This window comes from Gasterosteus aculeatus, chromosome 11 (assembly GCF_964276395.1).
Source record: "Gasterosteus aculeatus chromosome 11, fGasAcu3.hap1.1, whole genome shotgun sequence".
Taxonomy (NCBI): Eukaryota; Metazoa; Chordata; class Actinopteri; order Perciformes; family Gasterosteidae; genus Gasterosteus; species Gasterosteus aculeatus.
In genome coordinates, this window is record NC_135699.1 from 13,338,451 (window position 1) to 13,365,494 (window position 27,044).

General features: G+C 42.1%; 4 protein-coding genes and 1 long non-coding RNA gene across 8 annotated transcripts; 2 read left to right on the forward strand and 3 right to left on the reverse strand.

The window, feature by feature from the left end:
* The first annotated feature begins 377 nt into the window (after positions 1 to 377).
* On the forward strand, positions 378 to 11,959 carry LOC144384542 (uncharacterized). Its single transcript, XR_013451333.1, has 2 exons — positions 378 to 430; positions 10,060 to 11,959. It is a non-coding gene; the product is annotated as an uncharacterized LOC144384542 (long non-coding RNA).
* On the reverse strand, positions 3,760 to 10,101 carry LOC120828285 (somatostatin receptor type 5). The gene is made up of 4 exons (XM_040191776.2): positions 9,617 to 10,101; positions 7,439 to 8,137; positions 6,927 to 7,331; positions 3,760 to 5,748 (listed from the first exon to the last, which is right to left on the reverse strand). Exons 2-4 carry the CDS (start codon positions 8,105 to 8,107, stop codon positions 5,680 to 5,682), a joined length of 1,143 nt encoding a protein of 380 aa, XP_040047710.1. The 5' UTR covers positions 8,108 to 8,137; positions 9,617 to 10,101; the 3' UTR covers positions 3,760 to 5,679.
* A 4,115-nt stretch (positions 11,960 to 16,074) lies between the features above and the next one.
* Positions 16,075 to 18,568, reverse strand: LOC120828419 (myeloid-associated differentiation marker). Its single transcript, XM_040191978.2, has one exon. The coding sequence runs from the start codon at positions 17,762 to 17,764 to the stop codon at positions 16,907 to 16,909; it is 858 nt and encodes a 285-aa protein (XP_040047912.2). The 5' UTR covers positions 17,765 to 18,568; the 3' UTR covers positions 16,075 to 16,906.
* Positions 18,569 to 18,707: 139 nt separating this feature from the next.
* LOC120828421 (myeloid-associated differentiation marker homolog) lies at positions 18,708 to 20,805 on the reverse strand. The gene is made up of 2 exons (XM_040191979.2): positions 20,317 to 20,805; positions 18,708 to 19,578 (listed from the first exon to the last, which is right to left on the reverse strand). The coding sequence occupies exons 1-2, from the start codon at positions 20,566 to 20,568 to the stop codon at positions 18,991 to 18,993; spliced, it is 840 nt and encodes a 279-aa protein (XP_040047913.1). The 5' UTR covers positions 20,569 to 20,805; the 3' UTR covers positions 18,708 to 18,990.
* A 2,625-nt stretch (positions 20,806 to 23,430) lies between these two features.
* On the forward strand, positions 23,431 to 26,686 carry LOC120828112 (lipopolysaccharide-induced tumor necrosis factor-alpha factor homolog). Of its 4 annotated transcripts, none has more exons than XM_040191467.2 (5): positions 23,431 to 23,850; positions 25,017 to 25,212; positions 25,411 to 25,452; positions 26,187 to 26,331; positions 26,426 to 26,686. In XM_040191467.2, exons 2-5 carry the CDS (start codon positions 25,032 to 25,034, stop codon positions 26,529 to 26,531), a joined length of 474 nt encoding a protein of 157 aa, XP_040047401.2. In that variant the 5' UTR covers positions 23,431 to 23,850; positions 25,017 to 25,031; the 3' UTR covers positions 26,532 to 26,686. The 4 variants fall into 4 exon arrangements, with proteins under 4 accessions (XP_040047401.2, XP_040047400.2, XP_077940024.1 ...); XM_040191466.2 differs by having other exon boundaries at positions 23,456 to 23,850; positions 25,017 to 25,300; XM_078083898.1 differs by lacking the exon at positions 23,431 to 23,850 and adding an exon at positions 24,257 to 24,558 and having other exon boundaries at positions 25,017 to 25,300.
* Positions 26,687 to 27,044: the final 358 nt, after the last annotated feature.

Consider the following 27,044-nt stretch of genomic DNA (forward strand, 5'->3'; position numbering starts at 1 on the left):
TAGTGGGGACTGCTTGTAAGGGGAATGAATGGGACGAGGAGAATTTTGCTGTGCTGAAGACACAAAAAACAACTGCGGTCAATTTAGCAGACACTTTGAGTGAACCTATATGGTGTAGTTTACGGTAAACACAATCAAACGGTCCTTATCAGGAGTGAGCGGAGAAAAGTTAAGGTGTAAAAAACACAATTTACTACATCTAGACAGAAAATATAACATTTTACTGTACCAATTCAGATATTTTACAATGTAAAATGTCTCTATTCCAACAGAGTCAAAACTTATTTCCATATTATGTATTTCGTGGAGACCAACTTTGTTAAGATTCTTATTTTGAAAACCGGATGGAATGCGTTTACCGTGAGCGTCAGAATAGAGGTGCACTAAAATTCACTTTTGTGCTGAGTTAACCGCATAGTCTCACAAACAGGTGAGTACAACAACACACTTATTGAACGACAACAACCGCGTTTTTTCCTCCAATAGTTGTATGCTGCCAATGTGGGCTTTATTTTGTTGTATCTCTACGTTGATTGTTGTTAGTGGTGCTTTTAAAATACTGGTTATTCGATTACGCCATTTAACGCACGTGGGCTTAATATTGCTTGTTTGTTGTTAATTTTTGTTTATTGTTTGTTTAAGTTGTGTGTCCTTTGTGGTTCATTGTAATCGCGTCTGGGGTTGTCGTCCTTAACGACAGTTGTTGAAAAATAGTGGAACAATGTTTTATTTTGAAGGGTTTAGCTGGAAGCGCATATATATATATATATATATATATATATATATATATATATATATATATATATATATATATATATATATATATATACACACACGAGCTGGAGTTACTACAACTATAATGTACTCAAGTAAAATTAGTATTGCTTTAAATACATTTTATTCGGGTGAAAACTGTTTTGTAAAAATGTAATTTAAAGTTTTATTCAGACTGAAGAAAATGGTGATGCATTTTCTAAATGTGACCACCAGAGGGCAGTAAACACTTCTGTATTTATTGTATTTACTCTTCGGTCAACTTTGCCTTCTTCTAGCTTCGAGGCAGACAGCCTGCTGACACTTCCTGTCAAAACGGTCAAAATTAAAACGTATTGTATCAAACTGACATAAATGAGATAAACTGGTCCAGAAGCAAGTTCTTGGGACACATTATATGTTGTGCTATTGGTTGGGTACAACATGTCTAAAATGAATATATGAACAGTAAAATGGCTGCTAATGAATACCTTAATAGATACAGTACCTACAATCAACCATTCTGGTATATTCCCATTATGCTATTTCACATATTTGTTTGAAATGTTGTTGTCCACAATGTGGAAAATGATCTTTTAAAAAATATTGAGTGACACCGAACAAGACACGTGAAGACGGATATAAAAATAAACTGTAGAGTGCAACATAATCATCATCCTCTGTTAAAAATCTCTTGCTCCATTTCCCCGCTCATCTCCCATTTTCTTATCACATCACATTATATCACAGCTGCTCCAATGGAGATTGTATAATGTGGTGACACTTGGACCTTTTTCTGTTTATATGTAATAATGGACGCACACACACACACCCACACACACACACGCATGCACATACACACAAGCCATGTTAACAGCCCCGATGAGGTGTTTTGATTAAAGAAGACAGTGGCTGCCATCAGGGTAACATCCCCGGAGGACAGTCCAAGTTTAGTTTTCACTTAAATACCTCCAAGAGTTGACAAACACACGACACATAAAACCTACGCAACACATTTTCTACACTCTTTTCGGACATGTTTAGTTACTTTATATTTATGTATTCTGTAGCTACCTGTCGTTAACGCTTTGGTAACCCTTTTTCGATGTTATGTTCATCCACAAATACAGGCTCTTGTGGATTGCAGGATTGATTTATAAGCATCTACTGCAGTCTTAATCTGATGAGGGATATCTAACATCTATTAAGTGTTTGCGTATTTATCGGGCCTGCCAGCGCTGCGTGTGGTTTTCTTGAGATTGCCATCAAAATCAGATGAGGAAACTTGGAGAGGGGTCAAGTGCTTATGAAGCGTAGACATCCTGAATGCATCTGGTCTGGTTTACTGAAGGAGTTATCTTGTTATACACTATTGAAGTGGTTCGAGACATCCTGCCTCTCCCAGGCAGAGGGAGGGAGAAACACAGTGTGCTGCTGAAGGTCACCGCTCTCAGCTTGAATTAACCACACAGGGCTCCTTCTGATTCCCTTCGCGCTCCTCTACCTGCCGACACATGCAGCTAAAAGACGCCACAAACTGCAACAACGGCGCTGCTTATTTTTGTTGTTTTACTGCAACGCAGATGAAAAATAAAGCCGAGCTCCAGGGGGTTTGAAGGATATCTTAGATTTTTGACTTGTGGTTTGCAATGTGTTCTGGTGTTTTTTTTTGTTTTTTACATGTTTTTTACATTTTTACAGCAGCTTCTTTTGTAAAATCCCACCCGCCAAAAAGAAAATAGAGCCAACAGCCAAATACTTACCACTAAAGTACAATTGGGACCGATTGGAATGTCCTAAGTCTACGCGGGTCTTATTTTGGGGGGGATTTCGAAACAACTGTTTAGATTCATGGTCAGCAAAACCGTATCATCTAGCACCTGGCACTCAGCTTTTATTGTAACCCGATCTGAGAAGAATATTAGGCGCTGATTATTTAAATTTGAGTACAATCCAGCCGTCTTTCTCCAGTTGTAACTGACAAAGAAAGAAATCCCTTTCAATCACATTTAAATATACTTTTGCAGTTATTCTTTTGGGGGTTAATATTTTTTTTTGTTTTATCTTTTGAGTTAAGTTTCAAATTCAACACAAATAGAAAGTGACCAAAAGATGTGACACTGTGCCTCAGTGACCCCCACCTCGCGGGTCGAGAGTCTCCCACAAAGACACCCGTCAACAACTGGAGTAACTCTTTTGTGATTTAGTCTCCAAAAACATAAACAAAAGCTCTCCAGAGCATTAGTGAGCATATACAGTATATTTACCCCTTGAACTTACACTAGCCAATCATAGCGCAGCATCGGGCCTTTAAGGCTGACAAATCTATGGCTTTAAAACACCTCTGAAGTTTGTCTGTTAAATATACTGAATCCTATCTCGATGTTTCATGTATGTTTGTTTATATGTATATGTATAGGGGTTATTTCACTCAATCGAGTTCTTCGAAAAATGTGAGCGTGTCATCAACGATTTTTCTTAGAATCTCAGAGATGCAAAACCAAAATCTGTTGTAGTGCAATGTGCTCTTTTCCATGCTCCATAATCATACTGTTTCTTTCCTGCAGAAGGCACAGAGTGTGTTGCCACCCCCACACAGACACAAAAACAGGTTGTCGGTAAATAGACATCATACAGGCTGCAACAGTGCGGTAAATGTTATAGAAGTACACAATCTAAAGGAAGGAGAGAAGGGCTGATTTTAGGAGCAGCAAAAATGAGAGATTTCGAGACTGTTATAAGCTTCACAGAATCAAAACCTGTCTGTGACAAACGGCCTAACAACTTCATATTGTCAGTGCTCCCGTTTTGAGCCTGCATCAGATAATCACAGAGGTTTAAATAAGCAATACACACACACACACACACACACACACACACACACACACACACACACACACACACACACACAGTACCAGTGAAGTTGGGACATATTTTTAAATGCGAAAGAGTCTAAACTTTTGATACTGTATGTATACATATCATTTGAAATAATTGCACAACACATTGTGTTTTATTTAGTTGCATTTATTAAAGAAACTGTGAAACAAGACCCCACCACCATTAATAACAAACAACCAGTCGGCTCACAGGGAAGCTCTGAACTGCCTCCCTTCGTTTAACCTGACATCGGATATGTATGTAAATGTGTTTTTGAGGAAAGCCATCTGGTCCCATACACCTGACCTGGAATAAAAAAAAATATGACTTTCTTCTGCACTGCTATTGCGTTAAGAATACACAAACTTGTTGACAATGAATTAAATTAAACTGAAGCAAGATTACCATCCGAGCATAAAGCTGCCGATCTGCTCTGTTTCAACTGGAAAAAGCAATAAAGTTATTCAGGCGAAAACAGGCGCATGACCGCAGGACATGTCGGCAGCCCTCGGCCGCGCTGTGTTGAATTAATTAAGGTGAACATGCAAAAAGGACCCGATCGTTTATTCATATTCATGATGTAACAGAAGGACTAAGTTAGGATTTTTTTATAGGGCTGTCATGGAATTCAAGATACCAAAGTTAAAATGACCTTTAATGTGAAGTTTTTAACCCCTTTGAATGCACACAGAAATGTCTGCTTTAAGGAATCCTTGTTTCCTCAGCTCCATTTTAGGGGGTAGTTTTTAATACCAGCGCACACTCACCATGAACACCGTTCACATGGTCTCGCTTGGTTCTATTAATAACTATGGAGATGCCAGTGTTGCCAGCAACTTCCCTAAAATGTTGGCATCGAATGAAAGCTCATAGTCCAGCATGATAAACGGTGGCTTACCTTCACCGTGGAATCCACCTTGTTTTCCACATTTGAGAGACAAGAGATGAATGCTTGGCTGAGCTACCTTTAGGCCTTTTTCACAGCTTTGTAACATTGAAGTTAAGGTGTTGCAAAAAGCCAAACTAACAGACAAACAAGCCAAAAGAAATATGATTGTCATAAAAAAAACAACACTTAGAACGTTTACAATCAACCGACAGACACAAACTAAATACTGCAAGTTCAAAATAAAGAGAGACCAGCGGTTTAGTTTCAAATGACGGCACACAAAACGGCCTGAGGGAAAAAGAATCACTGACCCAACTGCAATGACCTGTATGAACATGGCTCACATGACACATAACCTTCACTTCCACAGAACTCATTTTACAGATTGACTTCTTAAACGGAACGTTTTTTAGGACGCTTAGATCAACACCCTCCTCTGTAGTGTCCTAAGTCACAGTGAAATGGCGGTCCTGGGCTGTTAGGCTCAGTGACATTTGCTCTGCTCGTGCGTTTAGTTATATGACAGAAGTATTAAACATTACAACTTTATTATTAAACATTATAGCTAAAACAATAAAGAAAAATCCACGGTTTTACAGAGGGTGGGTCAGACTTTCTGACTGTAGCTTAGAAGCCTGTTAAATAGGCAGAGATGAAAGTGGTATCTTTCTTGTCATGTAACTCCAGCTGGATGTTCCGAAGCGAAATTTCCAAAAATGATACTGCTGGTTTCCCTCATTGTTTATCCGAGTCTTTCATTGAGTAGGACAACTCAAAAGTTCCTGCTCACATAGGTCTCAGTGCTGTGCAACGTACATTATATACTGAATTAATCAAAATAACGATATAGATGAATAAAAGCAAAAAGCATTGACAGCAAATAAAAGAAAAGCACACGAGAAAACAAGGGTTTTCTTACTTAAATATGATCAAATATAAAACTGAAAAAAAACATCTTTATATAAAGTAATGGTTTGTACAATGCACAACGACATGAGGGACCAACAGAAACGCTGAGATCTGGGATGAAGGCTGGTCCACTCCTCAAATGTCAGTCAGTGAGAGAAGATCGGCCATGAAGACAGGAAATACCAATGCAAGTTCCAGAAATAAATCACCCCGGTCCCATCATGCTGTGCTCTAATACATGGGGGAACTCATGGCTGACCAATCAACTCAGTCTTCTGAAGCTCAAGGTCCCCAATAACTTCCATCTGGACAGGCTCCTGAAACAAAAACAACAGCGACACAGAGATTAGGCAAACAACAAGACTGCATGACAGACTTTGACCCAAGATATCGTTCATCAAAAGAGAGTTGAAATGATTCCTGTCTGTTAAATAAATATCAGACATTAAGGACACTTCCAAAGTATAAATATAAGTATAAACAGTTATTCTTAGGACTGTACAAATTGATGAGTGGCAAACGGACCACTTTACGCACAGCTATGCTGAGCTAGCTGCTGGGCTACTTCCATCTCAACATCTACCCTGCGCGGCACGCTGTTTGCAGAGGACCACCACTGTTGACCTAGTTTGGAAAACAACTTGGATAAATGTGGGGAGATGGTTGGCACTTTAAACACAGCCGTCAGATGATGGAGAGTTGAGAGCAAAGTGCACGAGGACAGCAGGACGAGTCGCTGGTTCAACATGTTCCACCCGGTGGGATTCTGCCTCCAAGATGATCAAATGTTTGTAGTTTTGTGCTTAAAATACACACTTTCTGAAGTGATTACTCATTACTTGTAAGAATTAGTCCGTAGAAGAAAAATCGCAATTAATACATTTCAAAATGTGCGATTAATCAGTTAATTTTTCTATCTATCGACAGCCTTAGTTATGCTTAAGACTTTCAATAAGATAATTAAAATGTTAAATTTATTTAGAGCACAGTATGTCTCTCGCTGTTCCACCTTCCTTCAGCACACCTGCTAAAAAAGGCGATAATAAAGACGGGTGTTTGTCTTTCCTGCATCCAACTCTCCCCCAATTGGCATTTGTGTGCAACGCCTTTCTTACTTACTTTTTTTTGTCAGTTGGACGTTATGTATTCCCTACTTACTGCAATGTAAACACATCTGCATGACTATGATAAAATCCACAAGTAACGTTGTATATCATGTGAGATAGGCTGCTTATAGTGGGTGGAGAAGGGGGAGGAGGCCGGGAGGGGATCGGCCAAACAAACACAGGACTTTTAGCCAACAGAATGGTGATCAAGACCGGTGCTTTCTGAAGTTACTATAGTGGGCTTTTGTTGCGTGTTATCTGTACTAACGTGACAATCATTATTTAGGTATTCTTCTTAAATCACATGGTTGTCAAGTTGTGTCATTAAAAACAAGTTTGTGTTGCTTATCCAGAATCACATGATAACATGAATATTATTTGCACAATACCTGAATGCTCTCCATATTTCCATTCTGGGTGTAATTTCGGAGTGGGAGAGCAGCAATGTTGTTTTCCTTGGATGATGTCTTTCTACCGTCCATCTGGCCTGTGGTGCAAGAGCCCTTTGGTTTTTGTAAGCAAAGCACCTTCTGGAAGCTCTGCTTGAAGTTTTCAGAGAGGAAGCCATAGAGGATGGGGTTGGCGCAGGAGTTGACGTAGGTGAGGATGACCAGGAAGAAGTAGACTGCAGCGTTGTTCTCAGGGATGATATAAACTAGGTTGACGAGGTTGGTGGTGAAGAAGGGCAGCCAACAGAGTACAAACACCATCACGATGATCACCACCATGCGCGTCACCTTCCGCTCCGACTTCCGCCGCTTAGTCAGGCCCGCACGCACGCCTGCCGACCTCACCTGAAATGCAGATGGTCATTTGAAAAGGTTTTGGATTTGATTTTGGGAGCAGAAACTTCCATTTTTTTTAAATTAGACACCAATCAATAAAATAGAGTCTGCATTACCTTGATGACAATAAGCAGGTAGCAGAGGCAGATGACAACCAGAGGACCAAAGAAGCCCAATATGGAGGTATAGAGGATGAAGATGATGGACTGCAACTCATGTGGCTCAGGCCATGTTATGTTGCAGGCATTGAACTCCTCTTGTACATTTGAGTAGATTGTAACCGGCAGCACAATTAAAAAGGACACAACCCACACAACGGCATTAAAAATCTTGGCCACCTGTGGCTTCCTCCACTTAGCACTGCGCATAGGATGAACCACAGCCAGGTAGCGATCAATGCTCATCACTGTGAGGCAAAAGGTGGAGGTGAACTGGCTCATGGCATCAGCAGTCATGTACACCTTGCAGAGGAAATCCCCGTACGGCCAGTAGGAAAGCACACTATTAGTGCCTAGAAAGGGAATTCCCAGGATGTATAGTTCATCTGCCAAGGCTAAATTAAGGATGTACAAGTTGGTAACAGTCTTCATCTTGGTGTAGCGGATGACCACATAGATGACGAGTGTGTTACCCAGAAGACCCACAATGAAGACGATGATGTAGACTACCGCGGTGATGATATTGAAGGGCATTAGCGCCGTGTCCCAGTTACTGTTCTGGGTGGAGTTGGAGGAGGACCAGTTGGCGTTATTGGGTATCACCGTCCAATTGTAGGAGCCATCCATATTGAAGGAGGGAGTGCTGGTATTTGGTGTCTGTTTGGATCACAGTAAAGAAACAACATGGACACAAATTTACAATCACATAACAATTTGTCCTTCAAACAAAAACATACTGGTAGTTTATTGTTGTGGGTGTTCTACGGCTTGTGACCTTTAGTTTTTTGTGGTAAGACTACTCGTTTGCACCAATAATTGGGTAGTGGGCATTCTGGGCAAGATGCCTTTGTATAGTAGACGAGACGAACTTTCCACCTAATTGCCTTGGCCAATGGCCATTTTACTATTTCTCTTACTCGGGAGTTGCACTTAAGAAGATGACGTTGAGCGTGCTCCAATACTGTCACTGCAGTTAAATGAAAGCATTCAGCCGAGTGGCCGAGCCGCATTGGCACAATATCAGTTTCCTTTATTATGCAGACGTTACTCAGAACCAACACCTGTGAACAAACCACCATCAACACTGTCGACCTGCTGAATTGTCTTAATGACACCTGCATGTGGATGTCACAATATGTCCTGCAGCTCAATGCTGTTAGGTTAGAGATATTGTACATTAAGATCCCCCAAAGCTTACGGTCCTGCTTCAATAACTCAGCAGTGCAATCATGGGGTCATTTTCTAAACCTCAGTTTATTAAAGCATGTTAAATCAATGGTTAACTCCTGCGTTAATCATCTCAGAAACCTTTCAAGGAATAGACCATTTCTGTCTTCCACTAATCAGGAAACCATTCACAACCTTTTCAACGTACATTGAAATAAATGCACTGAGTTTGATTCCAGTTACTGACTAAAGCAGCTGGATAATGGACCGCCTTTTATCTGATTATTTCAAAAGAATGACATAGTATTCATTATTTGCATTCTGTCAATCTGAACTAAAATAGCCTAAAGATAAAGATATAACAAGAGCATCAACCTCAATCTCCTATCATGTTTTGTAAAGGGTCTCAAGCTGGTGATGGTTTAGACATTTAAATAGTGACATACTTTGACATATGTGAAATTAGAACAATGGCCTTTGTGGAACTGCATCTCTATATGTCCTTACCTGGGGCCTTGCGGGTGAGTTAAAATAATAATTAACCTATAACAGTGGCCAGACGTTGCAACCCGAGGCTGTAAAAATGTGTTGCACAAATAAATTGTGTGACGTGAGAATTCACTGAACCGCGCTTCTAAACACGGGAGTGACGCGCACCCCGCATCTTGTTGTTGAGAAAACAAACATAAGCCGAAAGGGTCTTGACGTTATACTGTCCACCAAACCGTAATATCTGTGGCCCTCAGTCTCTTTAATGCGTGGCTCGGGAAATCCGAGTTGGAACAAATACATCTTGTCTAAGGTCGTGAGAAACATGACCTTAAACATTCCAAACACTCATGTAAATAATAAGGATCTTCTGAGGAAAAAAAACACATTTACACTGCGAATTTAAATTATTTTGTTTTGTCAAATAGCCGTTGTTTTCTTTTAAATGGCGTAAATATTCGCGGATGGGGTTGAACTCACCTGTGCGCCCCGGCGCGTCTTCTCCTCTCCACTATCGGGTGGCGTGATGCGCGTCTCCGCCGGTATTCGCCAGGTCCAAATCAACTCTCTGGTTCCTTTCCCTGGCCGCTTGCAGGAGAATTCCCCTCACGCATGACTTTTCATCTTGAGGCATTTTCTCCATGTGTCAGCGCGCTCAGATCTCCGTTTGCAGAGGCGCAACAAGCAACATCTTCTGGGGTTTTGCTCGCTGCGCGCACGCACGGACGTTTCCCTCGTCCGACGAGGTTCCCCTCACGCAACTCATCGATGCGCCTCGACGCGCTGGCGGTATTTATGTGGAAAACATCACCCCGCCTTTGCGTGGAAAGGTCCCACCCATGGGTGGTTGTAATCCCATCACAGCACAGCACCAGTTTTTTAGGGGAAAAGCACACCTTTGATTCCTCTTTTCTTGTGTACAGAGCTTCCAGTGAACCATGAAGTGATACAAACTATTTGTTTGGCCTCTGTGGGAGAGCCAATAAAGAGAGGAATGAAAAGGGGACAGTTGGATGTTGATGGCGTATCCTTTATTGGCCCTGTTCGACCGGTCCCAACCGGACCAAATGTGAAGATGTATGAGATTTGTGAGTGTAAAGTAAACACTGTCACTTGGCGGTGCATGGAGGCTTGCCCTGCAGGGACAGTAGCATGTAGCGCTGCTTGAAGGATAATATGGCTCATTTACCAGCTCTTTTCCTCCAATCTGTACCAGCTCTCATTTTCAAGGTTAACGACGGCGTCAACAAAAGCTCTTTTGTCCATTCCCAACAAACTTGTGTCTGGCAGATAAACCTGTTTGTCCAAAATCGAAAAACAGTTCCTTAGAGGTCAAGAGAAAAAAAAAGCTGTTGACATTACAGAAGGAGCATCAAATGAAAACGTGTTCAACCAGACCAAAGTCCCTAAACAAAAGACTCCATGCGCTGTCCACCGTTACGCTTCACCTCCACGCCAGATGCCCTGCAGACTTTCTCCTTCCATTGCAGATCCTGCCGCTCTGCCTGGGAACCACCTCATCGCCCCCACCTGAGCGGCTCTCTACACCTCCACCTCCGCCCCTTACTCCATGTGAATACGCTGCGGCCCACAGTCAGTCTTTGGCTGCATTGCCTTTGCAGCCTCCCGTTGCCTGACGTCTGTGTTCTGGATTCCCTCGCTCCTCGTTGGAGCGAGAGACTAAACATCTGATAAACCATGGACCTGCCACACTGCGGATGGAACACGTTTCTTGCTTTTTCCAGAGCAGCTCATGCTATTTGCTACAGAGGCCGTTGAAGTTGTCCTTAAATGTCCTTTGTCGTGTTGCTTGTGTCTTTACATTATTACATTTGCTCCTAGATCTAGTTTCCTCGCTTAAATGATTTTCCTTTATCAAATAAAAAAACAAAACAAGCCGAGTGCAGAAATACATTGATGATACCTGCATGACGTGGACGTTTCATGCATGTTTAGACTAATCCGAATACTTGTTTCATGCTCTTTTTTGGTGAAAACATTTGCCACATTTTGGCGCCACGTGCATTGTTGTTTTAATTTCACTTCTGGCCTGTGTCTTCTGTTCCGTGTCACAGGTCCTTTCTTTTTCTTGCTCCGATGAGTCACCCTGGCTTCAAGCTATTTACGCGCGCCTCTCGCCTTTCCACATCTGGCTTCTTGTCTACCGGCCTGTGCAACGACTGTCCGGCTGATGACAAAAAGCTGGCGGGGATCGATCGGAGAACTCTCTTAAAGGTCACAGGATTGGGACCTCTGTGGGGTGTTTGTGGCCGACAGGAGCTCTCAACCAATCAATACTCCACCTTTGATGACCAGGACGAGGAAGAGCCTTGTGTGCGTCTGTTTCTGTATGTAGCGGTTGATTGAAGGAGAACGTCACGAATGAGATTACCCAGAGTGGCGACTCAGTGGCTGATGCTCTGCGTTTATGTCAGAAGATGAAGCACTCTCACAATCAATCGGTCTCGGTGTGTCTTTAATTTATTTATAATGAGCCAGCCTATTGAAAAACTGAAAATAGCTGTTTTTATGCGGCAAACCAACGAGTCCACTTATTGACTTTCTTCATACGTTGTCAAATAAATTGATTGAGAAAGGATGAATTGACATCATGAAAGTTGTATTGGTTTGTTTTTGAAGCCAGTTAATTAAGCTGTTAATTTGCCCGCAGACTCCAGATGGAGCTGTTGAAGGCCGTGGACATAAAATAAGGAAAATATTGAGATGAACTCTGCTCATCGGATTAGAGCCTTAACACAATTTCACTTTCACTACTTGTACATCAAACAGGATGCGCGAAGAATAAAACCAAACTACCAAGTTTTTCACGGTTTCGCCTCTTCATCTGGGATTCTTTCAGGCAGTTTCTAGTCCCAGCTGGGATGCTCACTCAACACCGGTGTAAAATCTTTGATCAGGACATTTATTAAATAATGTTTGCAAACAGGAGACAAATTTGACACACATACAAGTCAGGCGTCAAGGCTACTCAAAGGTCTTCATCTTCGTAGCGGGAATATATAGTCGGAAGATGGAACATGCTAAAACATGGGGGGGGGGTGTCTGTGGGAAGAAACCAAGTGCCGGTAGTCAACCTCGGATGTAGACGATCATCTTTGGCACCACAAGGTCATAAACAGCAACGCACAAATATCTTGATTATCAGATGACCCAGAACACCGTGTACCTCTGTGCAGAAGAGCAGAGACTTTCTGTCGTCCGAGCTCTGTTGTTCTTACAGGATCGCGTCTTTCATTGACGACAGACTGAAGGTATAAACAAACGCCGGGATCAAAGATTCCGCGAACCTGTATTTGGTTCCAGCTGACGCCAGTTTACTACACAAATAAGACCTGGGATTTCCTGGTGAATATTATCCAGGAAACATTTCCCCTAATTTGGAGAACCTTAAAAAAAGGTGCTTCCCCTTGAGGGACAAATCAGAGTAGCCAATTAGGAAACACCGAAAGGCGATTCGAAAATCATAATAATCATAACTTGCCAAAGTTGACGTGAGAAGGAGTTTCCCTAAAAATACCTATAATTCAACATTAGCAACATTAGATAGATAGATACTTTATTGATCCCTCAAGAGGGAAATTTGTTATCGCAGCATGTACAGGGAAGAGTAGAATAAAAAGATACACATTATATACACATTATATACAATATAATATTAATATAATAATAATAATATTAGGCTGTTTGCGGAAGTGAGCGTCAGCCTGCGTTTAACCCCCGTCTGCCGTAAAACGGCAGCTCAAAATGACCACTTCGGACGCTATGTGTGTGTGTGTGTGTGTGTGTGTGTGTTTGTGTGTTTGTGTGTTTGTTAGAGAAACAAAAAGTTGCCAGCGTAGCCAGATAAAAGGGTAAAGTGGCGCATGCTGAACATATACTGTATTACTGTAAACAAACCCAGGATTTTGCAGAGGATAAAAAAATCAAAACGTGCCTCGCTCAAATCCTCAGAAGAAGTTATGACCCTAAAAGGTGTTTCTGATTAAGACCGTGGAGACCAGGTGTGCTTCGTCTGAGCCGGTGACATTGGAAAGCAGCAGGAATAATTTAATAATCAGACAAACTGCAGAGACAACGTTACATTATTCTAGATTTCATTTAGTCAACGTTAAATGGAATGTTATTGTGATATGTTTATCGGCACCAAACCAGAGAACAGGAATGTCTGAATTTCTTTCCGTGATTATCTTTCCTGCTAGAAACACTGCGAAAGCACGAAAAAATGTTTCCATAAAAAGTATAATTTAAGAAAAAGTCAACTCAGAAAATCGAGCCGCTCAGAGACGGCATATTATTAAGATTCTGACACCAAGTTTCATCATTCAAAGTAGGAACATTAAAACACGGTTGAATTTCATACATGCAATTATGATTGGATTTAAATGTGTTTTTGAGCGTAAGACACATTTCAACATTTTTACAGGTTGTCGGTGATACTAAAACAAACCTGTGACTCTCAGCGTCAGCACTTTATAAGGCTTGGAGTTGTAGTTGAAATGATTTGTTTTTAAACAGCAGGACCATTTGGTGCACAGTGTTGTGTCACCTCTAAACGGAGACATGAACCGTGTGCCAAACAGTCATCATTTAAAATCTCCGAGGCTCTAAGCTGAAATAACATTATGGAAAAAGACTTTGGGATAAATCTCTCCAAACGTTGTCGTAAACTGGGCCTTGATCTTGTGTCATTCTCCGTGCAGAAGCAGTGAAATATCTGAACATAACCCGCTGTGTGACAATGAATATGTCAAACAGGTGCTCACGTGCATGAGAGACATGCTTCCCACACACACACACACACACACACACACACACACACACAGACACACATTAGCATTATTAGATCCAGCAGCTGGGCCCCGGTCATTGGACGAGGATAACCGGGTTAGCTTGATTTGATTGTTGATTGTTTGACATCGGACTTGATTCTGTTATGCTACAAGAAATATGGGGGGCTCAAAATCCCTTTTTTCAAACCCAAACGGTTATGTCTGTTGTTGCTGTTGTCTGCACATTAAACACACAGTTACAACTGTTAGCTACAAGCTGCTGGGTTAGCCGCCACTGTATCGAGAGCCAATTGAAATGCTCTAAACTGGTATGCAGTTCCTTTTTAAAGTCGTTATAGTTATGCTTTAGGAAGTGAATTTGTAGGGTTACACAAATGCTTGTTCAAATGTACAGTGTATGTATTGACACTCTTGAAGTAGTTACAACTAATTTGTGCTTCTTTTCTTTCCTTTGATTGCTGCTCAGTTGAATTGAAGTTTATTAACAGATAAAAATGGCAAAAAGACCCCCTGAAAAGTGAAAGGAAGTCAGTGCGAGGGTGAGTGACTCAGCTTACAGCTCGTTATCCACTGAGCTGCCCTCAGTGGATCGCCGCATGCAGCCAGACAAGAAATCACATCTCAGTGCCATCCGTATTAAACTGTGGATACAGTACTTGTATAATTACATCTGACATAAAGTCTTGTGATTCCAGTACCATTCAAACTGTGTTGAGAAAAAGCGCAGCTTGTTTCAGCTCAAAGTAAAAATACATTTGGAAAGCTTTAAAGATCGTTCGACCACACTCTTAAACCAACGCACATGAGTGATAATACTCACGTATGCTTCTTTTTACGAGGTCTCAGACAGAGCCGAGTCTTAGAAAAGGACATTGCATAAGTAATACACCAAAAACGAGTGGGCTCAGTGAGAACACTACATTTTTTATATTGACCTTGATCTGGCTCACTTGTCACACATCCGTCTGGCCGGTAGCCATGGCACTTCACCGCTGACACATCCAGGTTTTATGTGGAGCTTTTGTGACGAACACCCCCCTCCCGCCTCCGTCTATTGGAGCCCATTACATTTCCATTATCCAAAGACCACTTGTTAATGATTAATTATGAGTCTGACAGCTAGTAAATCTAATGTTATTACCGATTCTATACTTTTTTAAATTGCTTTTGGACTCATTTTCACAGCATTTATAAACTATATTTCAAAAAAGATTAAGAGTAGCATCATATTCTTAATAAATTCAGATCTTGACTCTTAACGGTCTGACTGAATATCAGAAAAAGTAATGAAAAGTTATTTTTCATTTACTTTATGTATTACTTTTTTTCAAGAAATACTTTTTTCCATGATAATGTTTGACCTAATATTCTTTTGACTTTTTTGGAACATGACAATTCGACCTAACATATTCGGGCTTTTTAAAGAAATATATTTTTTTACCTTTTATTTTTTTAACTTTATCCTTAGAACCTTTCTTTGACTTTTAATACCATGTATTTTATTTTATTTTGACAGTTAAAAAATAAAAATAAAATTCAACTTAATTTTTTTCTACTTTTTTTTTCTCCATGGTATTTTCTTACTTCATTTCCCCCCCAAAAATGTGACTTTGGATTTTTGAAATGATGATGAATTTAACAACTATCAGCATGACTATTGACCTACAGCTACGGTTACATACACTTGTTTTATGGGCACTAAAAGCTCCTACTAGTGAATTGCATTGTTTTAATATACAGAACAATTTATTAATGTGAACTACTGGACCACACTTTGAAAATCACTTGTCTGGTGCATTTCTGTCCCCTCGGTAATCCAAATTAAAGTGGCCCTTATCTAACCGATACCGTTGAACTAAATGTGCACAGTCTTTCTGACTGACGTGAGAATAAAAGCTAAATCTCCTTTTGGCCGGAGCTCACTCACACAGATTGGTGTACCAGCGAGCACAATAGCAGCAGGATTACATGTGAGATTTGGGAGACACCTCTTTAAATTCCCAATTGGTTAAAAAAAGGAAAAGAATGTATTGACGTCATACTTTTTCTAGACGTCCATCCCGCTACGTCACTGACAGAGAAAAGCAAACAACACCTTTTAACAAATCTAACTCCCAACGCTGCAGCTGACTGTTGATTAAAGCATTTATTTTTCATTTTTCTCACACGTGTTTCCTAAAGCTGTAAATCTCTCTTTCTTCCTCTTGTTCCATTTCTTCCTGTCTTACCTTTCGTTGGAGGCTTTGTTTGCCCTTCAGTGTTTGTGCATTTGCATTCATTCCTCAGCTCTTTATAAGTATTTACTTTATCGCAGAGAAACACAGGACAGTGCTTTTTATGCCACTAGGATCAAAGCGATAGTACATTTACTAAACACTTGCACTTCTATGTTTGTTTATGCTACAATAAACACAAAACTACCACATTGCCGGTTAACTAGCTTCGTAACAAGATCTGCATGCTTAGAGGTGCAGGCAGATGCTATTATTTGTTACCTGATTATTTCCTGTCCAGGTGCGCTAACTTCTTCACTTGTTTAAGGCGTAGACATGAGTGCCCTTTCTAATTTGAAATGCATATTGAAAGACAAAAGTGAAAACACACTTGATTTGAAAATGACACTATAATAAACTGAGTATGAGCTCAGTTTATAGTGTACACTCTTTGATTACTCTTTCTGCTTCAGGATCCAAAGTTCTGCCAGGCTATGTTTTATTTTTATGACAGTGATACAGTTTTAATCATTAACTAACTCAAATTATTTTCCAACGTACTGTGCTCCCAATGTTTCATTGTCGTATTAACTCAACGTTGAGAACACTTGGTGAAGAACATTAGCAGAATACAAACACATATATTACGTTACGCTTCCACAAAATGAATCGCTCTAAAAACAAGACAAAATTGCCAACAATTCAAACCCAGGACTCGGTCCCCGTTCGTACTGATAAGCAGCAGCTCACTGGCTCCTAACACAGAACACAAGGCGTATGGAGTAGGCAGTGTCCAGGGTGTAAACAATGACGTTGAGGATCGTCATGAAGGTGACCACCACCAGTTTATCCCAGGCACACAGGTGGCCACAGTTACTGGGTCTCTTGTTGCCACGGAGACTATAGAGGGGCCAGATCACCGTAGCAGTCAGATACATAACCGCCGCCAAAATGTTATAGACGATCACCAGCTTTTCAAAGGGGAACGGGAAAAAAGAGGCCAGCCGTCCAGCGGAGAGGATGATTACGAGGATGGCGAAGATGAAGCACAAGCAGTACACGGCCACGCACCACTGCAGTCCCGGTGAGCCGACGTACTGGCTGTTCTCCAGGGACGTGAAGATGAGACAGGCGAGGAACGCCTCCAACATCTTCATGATGCCGGGCAGCGACGAGAGGAACCCGCTGTTCTGCCCGCTCGGGCGCAGGCGGGTCAGAACCGCCTCGGCCGCGTAGAACCCGAAGCAGACCCAGGACACCACGGAGGCGCCGATCTGGCGGGGGCAGGCCTGGCAGGTGAAAAAGACGGGGTACATTATGGACACGGAGAGGCACATGAGGCTCGCCAGCAAGGCGAAGGCGGTGGTAAAGTCATCCCAGGCGAAGGGCAGTTTGGCGTGGACGCTTGTGAACTCCAGGACGAGAATGAGAAGAGTGAAGAAGAAGCAGAAGCACCAGGTGAACATGCACCACGCCCAGTAGGGGGAAGAAACGACGTGTCCCGCGGACGCCACCAGGCTGAAAGACACGCAGGTGAAGACGGTCGCCATTAATCGCACGACGCCCACCGGCTGGGTGAGCGCGCGTGGGTCGACGACGATCATGGCTGGACGGGGCGACAGGAAGATGTTCTCAAAGTCAGTTGGCTCTGCTCAGAGCACGTTCCCCAAACGAGATCCGGTTGGAGAGATCCATCGGGCCGCTGTGCTCTTCCGAAGTGAGACTGGAGGTGTGGTTGTGTGCCTTCAAACGGAGCATCCTGGGCTTATCTGACCACTTTATGGCTGCATTTCACTCCACGGATTGGATGCCGAGTCGAGTGTTATCGCGTTGGCCTCAGGACACACATGCTGGACTCTTGCCCTCTGGGCATACCTGATTCTCCATGACGAGAAGGGCAGGTCACATCCTGCGGACAATCACTCCTATCCTGCTTTGGATTTACTGCTTTTGGGTGGAGAGTTCAATTCATTGCACCAAAGAAGAAAAACATTTTTTATAAAATTACAAAAAAAGAAACTACAGTATACAACACAACAGAAGCAAATTATATATATTTTTTACACCACCTCTGTCTGTCCTTGATCTTGTGATTATTTTTTGCTCCCTATATCTATCCTCTATCTATCCTGAGTCTCCAATGTTACTTTTTTGAGAGCAGCAATACTTGGGCCGGTCAAAGTTCATCCCATGTTTAAACTAACATTAGCAAACCTGGCATTAATTCTGACCAATTATTCACTGGCTTTTGTTACGTTGTTAGAGAGAGGCTGAACTCACAAACTCTACTCTCGTTCCTTTCCTCATTAAACATGTTAACACAGGGGAGTGAATAGCGGCAGGGGAGTAGTGCAATCGTTGCCTATAGCAGTGTGTGTTTCAGGGTATGCACACTGTGACACACCTTTTGTAAATATGCTTTAAGAAGAATAGGAGCGGCTCCACGGTAACTGTAGTATAAAAGTATTAAACCAAGAAACATATCGCTATTATAAGGGATTGTAATTTATCACTGAAGTGCAGAAAAATAAATAGCGATGCTCGTGGTGAAGAGTGCAATATAAATCCAAACTTTTATTTAATTCTTTTGCAGTTTTTTGCAGGTTAAGAAAAATGTGCTGTAAAAAAACAACTAGCGAAGATGCTGGGATTAGATGTTAATAATTAGACGCAGTGTCATTTACTCTGAGAATACATGGTCTAAAGTGAGAAAAAAATCAACCACAGTGAAATATGTTCTACAAGACGTGCACAGGAAGTGCTTTACATACCATTCTCCTGCTCTCACGTAATCAAGTCCTTGTGGACTTATATGACACAGATTTGCAACTTAGCTTCTACTGATGAAGAACACCAGCCTAAAAGAATAAACCGTATCGGCCAAGTAAGTACCGAGGTTAAAAGAAGTCATGAACGTGATAACCACTAAATTATCCCAGGGACAAAGCAGATTCTGGCAGTAGCTCGGCCGGGGATTGTTCCTGAAGCTGTACAGAGGCCAGATGACCATAGCGGTGATGTACATCAACACTGCCAACACGTTGCAGACAGTCAGCACTTTGTCAAACGACGCGGGGAAGAGAGCCAGGAGGCGGCAGATGGTAAAAACGATGACCAGCAGGGCGAATATGAAGCAAATGGAGTACACCGCGACGCACCACTGGAGCCCCGGGAACCGCGAGAAGTGGTTGTAGTCCAAGCAGATGAAGATGATGCAGGCCACGAAGGCCTCCAGGACCTTGAGAAGGCCCGGGACCGTGGACAGGAATCCACTTATCTCACCCGGTTTAGCCCGGGTTAGCCCGACCTCCACAGCGTACAGGATGAACGCCAGGCAGGAAGTCACGGTTGCACCGATTTGCCTGCCGCAGGTAGAGCAAGTGAAGAAGACGGGATAGATGATGGACGCAGCCAGCACCTGTAGGAGTGAAACGTAAGTCTGTTACTTTCTCGCAGTTGATTGTACTTTGTGTGATCATGAGGATAATTGCGAACCATATTTTATTAGTCCTATTGCATCAGTTCAAAGTAGACCAGTACAGAGTACTTATATAGCTATATAGCGGAAAATTGTGGAAGACACACCTATTATATTCCATTAGGCCACGAGATTGCTGGGGCCACAGGCGGTCACGATTACCTTTTTATTGGGCATCAACTGTTATTGTTAAGAAAATAGACTTTGAGCCTAAACGGGTGCCGCAAGCGCGGGCGACGCCCATGAGACGCATGGGATAAAAATGCGAGCGCATCCGCTGTCTGAGGAGTGCGAGCAAAGCTCACGTGTGTTCTATTTGCATGTTGAATAAACTCAATCAATCAAATATTTGTAGACTCACCTCGGAGAGGTCAGCTGATTCTAGTTACTCTGTCTCTTCATAGAATTTAGTGGTACACACAAAACAACATGAATATAATAAAGTTCCCCAACTTCAACACTGCAGAGCCTCTCAACAGCTACATCATTTCATTTTTTTGTGTGTTGATTTTGCTTTAAAAGTATTGTGTGATGTCTTGTGTGATTTAATTTTGCGTAGAATGTTTTTTGTTTTGTAAACTATTTCCCCGATGCCAGTTGCTCGTCGCCAATGTCTCCCACCAATAATCTGCCGCCAGTTTTTAACACGAAATACAAGGAGTCAAATAGGGTACGCACCATCAGAGTGGCCAACATGGCAAAGGCGGTGGTGAAGTCATCCCAGGAGATGGGCACCTTTTCGCTGAGGCTGGTGAGTTCCAGGACGAGTATGAGGATGGTGACGCAGAAGCAGAAGCACCAAGTGAACATGCACCACGTCCAGAAGGAATCTGTGCTGTGGCCCACTGACGCCACCAGGCTGAAGGAGATGCAGGTTAAGACCACCTCCAGTATCCGCACAACCAGCGTCCTGACGTCCAGGGTAACCATGGCGACTCTAGTCTTGTGGTTCTGCGTTTATCTAGATACCGATTCGGGTTGTCTCTCCTCACCAGCTTGTCTTTTTCAATCCTCGCTGATTTAAAGTATCTTTTTATGTTCTCATGAAGAGCCGCTTGGTTCCCGTCAGTCCTCAGCTCTCATCCTGTGAGTGCCACCCGCATGGTGAAAGGAAGAGAAATGTGAACACTTTGGCCTCTCCCTTTACGCCACACCTTTATTCTTCCCTATCAAACAGATCAAACATTGGATGTGCACGAACAGGGGGTGTTTGTGGAGGAGGGAAGTCTGTCCGTACTTATCAGTTGTGTGTCAATAAACGCAGTCAGATATTCTAGCAGCATGAGCGGCTTCCCCTTTATGACGCACCCCTTTCAAAGTACTTCTCATCCGTCAAGTTTGACAAATTAGCTGCTCTCCCATATATCAATGGGTAGAGTCTGTTAATGTGTTACAGGCCGAAGAAGAATTGGGCCTGCAGCGGTAAAATGTGAGAAATACAGTTTAGGAGATGGCAGTATTGATGTATACTGAACTGAACTGAAACGCGGGCGTGAGATATTGCAACGGAAGATTAGGATATAGTTTTTTCTCAATCAATCAATTAATGAACTGTGAACCATACTGCCAATTATTACTATTTAATCCACAACTTTAAATCGCGTCTCATACATCATCACATCTCACGTATCTGGTGTAAGAATGAAAGTAGTGATGAAAACTATATGAGAGCAATTAAACTATACTTTTACAATGCTATAACCTCAAGTAGTACAGTATAAAACACAGGCACGACTTATGCAGTTATTCCATTTAACTATAATACAAAGATCTCTGTCTGTATGTCATTGGCTTCCCTCAAGAGCCCATCAACCAATCAACTTGCCCTATTATTGTGTATTATAGTGATACTTGTTGCTTTCTACATGGAAGTGTACATGAAAAGCACGCAGAGTACTGAAAACAAGACATTAACTCGACCCAGTAACCAAACTCCCACCCTTCATAGTTGCGGTATTCAAGGACACATCCATCAAATGTCCAGTTATGACTTAGGAGTAAAAGTTGGAAAGCATAAAGCTGGAGGGGGTTTGGTTTTGGCAGCCGCTGGGAAACATCTGGCACTATTTCCTCCTCTCTCCTGTGGGTCATGGGATAGAAAGTCAGCGGTGCAACGGTTGGTAAAACAAAAATCAGTGTGTTGCTTAAGCAGCTCATATTTCTGCTGTTGAGCCATGCTGTTTCCCTCAAAAGTACACCTGCTGCAGCCGCAGAACCTGTTCATGTGTAAAAGCAATACGTAATCTGTGCTTTTAAGAACATTTTGTAATCATTTACCTCTATATATTGTACAGATTCTTCAACAATAAATTATTATTAAAGTTATTTTACATAAACCACTAACACCCTCACTTCTTTGAAACCCTGATGCGTGTCAAACTAACAAAAACACACTTTCTGTCCTCTCCTGCTCGACAACTGTATGTCTGATTGGCCGTCCTGTCAATCAGCCCTCTCCCCTCCTCCTTCCCACCTTTGTGCCGCCTTCTTTGCAGTCGCTTATCTGCAGGAGCAGAAATGAAACAGAAATGAAAGATCTGAGACACAACGAATCCGATGAAAGGTGCAGAGAGACCGGAGCGGCCATCGGGGGGGGGGGGGGGGGGGGTCATTGAAGACGTATCCCTTTCTGTCACTGGTTTGAGTCCTCCAGAGTCAAACTGTGGTGTTTTCTGTATTCTACATTCCTGAATGCGCTCAGCATCGCATCAAGGCTCCACTTCTTTCTGTAAAACCTTAGTGTTACTCCACTCTGTACAACACGGAATCTACTTTTTTATTGAAGTACTTAAGTGGGAGTAAGTCTTAGGTGTGCGTGATGAAATCACCTACAAAAGCTATCAATTGTCCAACGACTTGACATTTCCAAAAACATTTTTAAAGTGATTTATAGTACTAAGAAAATAAAAAGACAGTTTAACATCTTTGCAATCACATCAGCTTTCACCGTTGTTTTTTTAAAATGTTTTTATTAGAGTTGCATGTGGAGCAAGTAACTGTTCATGGAGAATGATAAATAGCAATAATCACATGATAAAGAGCGACTTGTCAGTGGGTCAGAAGTCTTTGGGGCAGGAAGCATCATGGGTAACGTGGTGGGTTCTGGTATCCCTGAAATGACCTCACAATCTGCCCTCTGTGGGAAACAATGAACAAACCAAACATGCTCATAGTGCATATCTGCTGCCCTCTAGTGGCCATTCACCAGAAATAGCTATTCCCTCTGGATTTCCTTCCCATGTCAGCACCCTTGAAGTGTGTTGCAATCCAGATGTGTTGGGTAATGTCCTCTGAGCTCTCGGTATCCTCTCCCGTCTCCTGACTCTCGTCTGGCGCGCGTTCTCATGCGTTCTTCACACTTCACAATTAAAGGACACTGACGAATAATCAGTATTTCCAAAAACGGGTCATGTTTTCTTGGAACTCGTATCCTTTTGCCAAACTTCCCACTGATGCGACCCATATGTAGCCCACATTTAAAGACCCTGCACATACGTTCTTCACCTTAAAAACGAGTCACTGTTGCTTCATTCATAAGACGTAGAAAAACTAAACTATCCTGAACAAAAAAACACGGCGTGTGAGTTGCATACAACGTGGTTGAAAGGATTTTAAACTGTAAAGAAAGTGGAGCAAAGGTTATTTTTGTGTGGAGGATGGGGGCTCTGACAGATGTTTGTGATCAAGTGAGTGAGAGCAGCGGAGCACAGAAAACAGAGGTGGGCCAACGGGAAACGAAACCGTTCTTCTTTAAGCACACAGTTTTTTAAGCAGGCCCTGTCAGAGTGTTCCTAAATGCTGACGTACTGAATGTGTGCGCTCTGTGAGCTGCCAGAAACCGCCACGGATCCTTGATACAGCGCAAAGAATACTTTGTTCTCAGCAAAAACACGTCTCTCTGCATCTCTGTTCGCTGACACATTCCTGACTCACTGATCGATATTTGAATATAATAGAACAAACATACTTATTCTGGCAATTTCCTTAAGACCCACCCAGTGACGTGGCGTAAAAGGGGGGGAGGAGGAATTAATGACTCCTGGACTGCAGTTGCCTTTACACTAGAAACACAAGCAAGAAATCCGGAAATATCACCCTCCTCTATGTTTATTCCACCCGCCGTGGACTCCTCGTGACTTTCCCTCCCTCAGTACCAGGCTCCGTTAGAGACGGGATGTAACTTTCTCTTTTATTTTGATGGGAAGAAAACAGGTATGTTTGTATAACTATCATCTGTAAAAGCTATTATCTGTATGATGTGGATGTAGACCTTGTACGGCGGATCCTATTATTTCATTACTGTTTATACAGATTCGGATCGTAGATGATCGTAAAAGCTTATTCCGACACATTGACCAAACAAAAGAAAGGGTGAGGCACAAGTGCATTGCTATGGTTGATCTAATTGATTTATCATGGATTTGTGAGGAGACCAGGAAGTGTAGCAGGGACTGGCTGGGCTTGTCGAGAGAGATAAGCATGAATTAGGGTGCCGCATTGTTCTGTTTTTCAAATGAAGCATTAAAGACGGTTGGTTTGCTTCGCTGAAAGATGCTCTTAAGGATTTGGACAAGTACAGAGCTACATTAAACTTTTAAACTTGAGCTCTGTTCAGCTCTGCTCCACTCATGAATGAACAAAACAACATATGTAGTTAGCTTATCAGATGCGATGCACTGTAAATGATTCTCCCAGCAGTGTTTTGTGACTCCCAAAGCTCCCACAGCTTCCTTTTTTTTAAAAAAAAAGCAGAAGAAAAGTTAACACAGTACAATACCCACTTCATCAGACAGAAACATGCTGTAGGAAGTCCTGAAGCATTTATTGTAACTGCTAAATAGCCAAATATTTGTCTCACGAGATGGTGGAGTGAATATTGGATTTCCTGTTTACGAGACAAAGAGTGTTGCGGAGTTTCAGGTCAGTGTGGTGTGTAAAGAAGATGTGAAACTTGGTCAGAAGGTGTAAAAACACTAAGGAACAAGGCTTTTCTTCACATCCTCTTGCTGCTGTGAGCAATGAGTCAGAGTTGAGTTCAACCCAGCAGTCCAGCCTGATCATCTCTTAACAGTATTTTGTAGATATTAAAAAGTGGACACGTTGTGAGGTGTGACCGTTTGCTTCTACGTCTACATTTGCAAAAATCTATTTGCTAATTTCCAAATGATCCAAAGTTTGATGCAGGCTGGGTCACAATACAACATTTAGTTTTGCTCCAGTTTATAATAATAGCCTTTGCCATCGCCACGTCGCCATGTAATAAATAGTGTTCACAAACTGCAATGTCTTATATTTATAACTAAGCGTATAATAAAATTGTTCTTATTAACTTGTTCATGACACAAAGACAAATGTTAATACACATTTCTCACATGCAGTAAAGCTTTCTGAAGATGGAAAAAGGAAATCCACCACAGGATTTAGCTCCACCGTACCCCGGCCCACCTATCAACTATGGAAGTGCAGTGCAGCAGACGGGGACGTACCCTCAGCCGGGGACGTACCCTCAGCCGGGGATGTACCCGCAGCCGGGCTTCCCGTCCACTGGGCCTCCGCCTGCTGTGTACCAGGGAGGTCTGTGTCCGACCCGGTCGACAAGCTGATTCTGTAACACCACGTGACACCATTCTCTTTCAAACAAATGGACCTTCATTTTCAAGCTGTGTGTGTACAACTATACCACGTACTTAAGAGTACTTTTAGCAAAGCCAGTTACTGTGATTTATAGATATCATTGTTTTGAACTGTCCTTTCCTGGTTTTTCTCTGACAGGCGTGCCCTACATTGTGGCCCCGGTTCCAACCACCTCCACAGGTTGGACTGTTGTTTTTACGCAACACAAATAGCATTTGAATGAGACAATGGAATTTTCCACAGGGTGCGGTAAATTACACTGTGTGTGTCTCCTGTGAACTAAGTACTATTGTGGCCTAAGTGTAAGTAGTAGTAGTATTAGTTTTCATGTCTAAAGCTGACAAAGCACTTCTGTTACATTTTTGTCTTTTTTGTTTAGAGTTTGTAAAGTCTTTTACAAAGTCTTTCTAAGCCAAACGCTGGTGTTCTTTACCAAACCTAAATGGACCTAAATAAGGTTTTAGGCTTCTCACATCGAAGGATGTGTCGCAATTCTCATACATTGATATCAATGTACTAATTACCATGACACAATGAGAGGGATCTGACCTCTAGTCTACCATAAAACCCTCTATGTTTGGATGCCTCAATTACATCAATTACAAGACGGAACAAAACCTCACTAGTAAGTTACAGTTGCTTTGCTATTGGCAGCCTCTGCTGGTCTTGCTGAGTGAGTGCAGTAAGTATATTTTATCCTCAAACCTGGTAATGAAATCTCAAGCTGGAAAGTCTTCAATAACAACAGTAACACATATTATTAGAAAATTGTTTTTGCTTTTACCTATAAAATGAGAAGTGAGGAACAGGGAACTTCCCTTATTTTCTTTGCACAAGCTTTTAAAGTGAAAATGGAGAACCAAGAATATGACAATAGATCCTGAACTTATGCGTTGTGCGTTTCTCGTCCTCAGTGACTCACTTGGTTGTAACACCGGCGCTACAGGACGTCCCGGGACAAACTGTGTGTCCCCAGTGCCAGCAGACAGTGATGACGCACACAGAGCACACTGCCGGCCTGCTGACCTGGGCCATCTGTGGGGGCCTCGCCTTCTTTGGGTAAAGAATTGGTTTTGGTTAGAAACTTGTCTGGCATCTATTTCATAAAAAAATTAAAAATTAAGTTCACAATTCACTTGGTTTTCACCTACAGGTGTTTTCTCTGCTGTTTCATCCCGTTCTGCATTGATTCCTGTCAGGATGTGGAGCACCGCTGTCCTTCTTGCCAAAACGTCATCTACATATACAAGCGAATGTAAAATTGAGAATGAATGGAGGTAATTTCCTAATGCTTGTTTGTAGCCTCTGTTGCTCTACACTTTTTAATGTATTATTATACAAAATGTACTTATCCTATGTACTTATCTCCATTGTGTCACTCTTTCGCCCTATCATTAAATGCTTTTTATATGCATTGTACTGTATGTAAGTTATCCATCCATCATCACTCCACTTGCACGGAGGATTGCAGGGGGAGACAGGGTACAGGGATTGGTCGCCAGCCAAACGCAGGGCCACACAGAGATAAACAACCATTCACACACACATTCACACACCTACGGGCAATTTAGAGCCCCCAATCAACCATGTTTTTCAACGTTAAAATATTCAACTACAAAAAATTCAACCGCAAATAATTCAACCGCAAAAATTCAACTGCAAAGAATTCACCCGCAAAAATACAACTTCGGCTTGTCGACTATGATGACCGGATTTCAGCCATGTCCATTAATAATGGGGCTTCGTTGAGTGTTTTAACTTTATGCCATCCG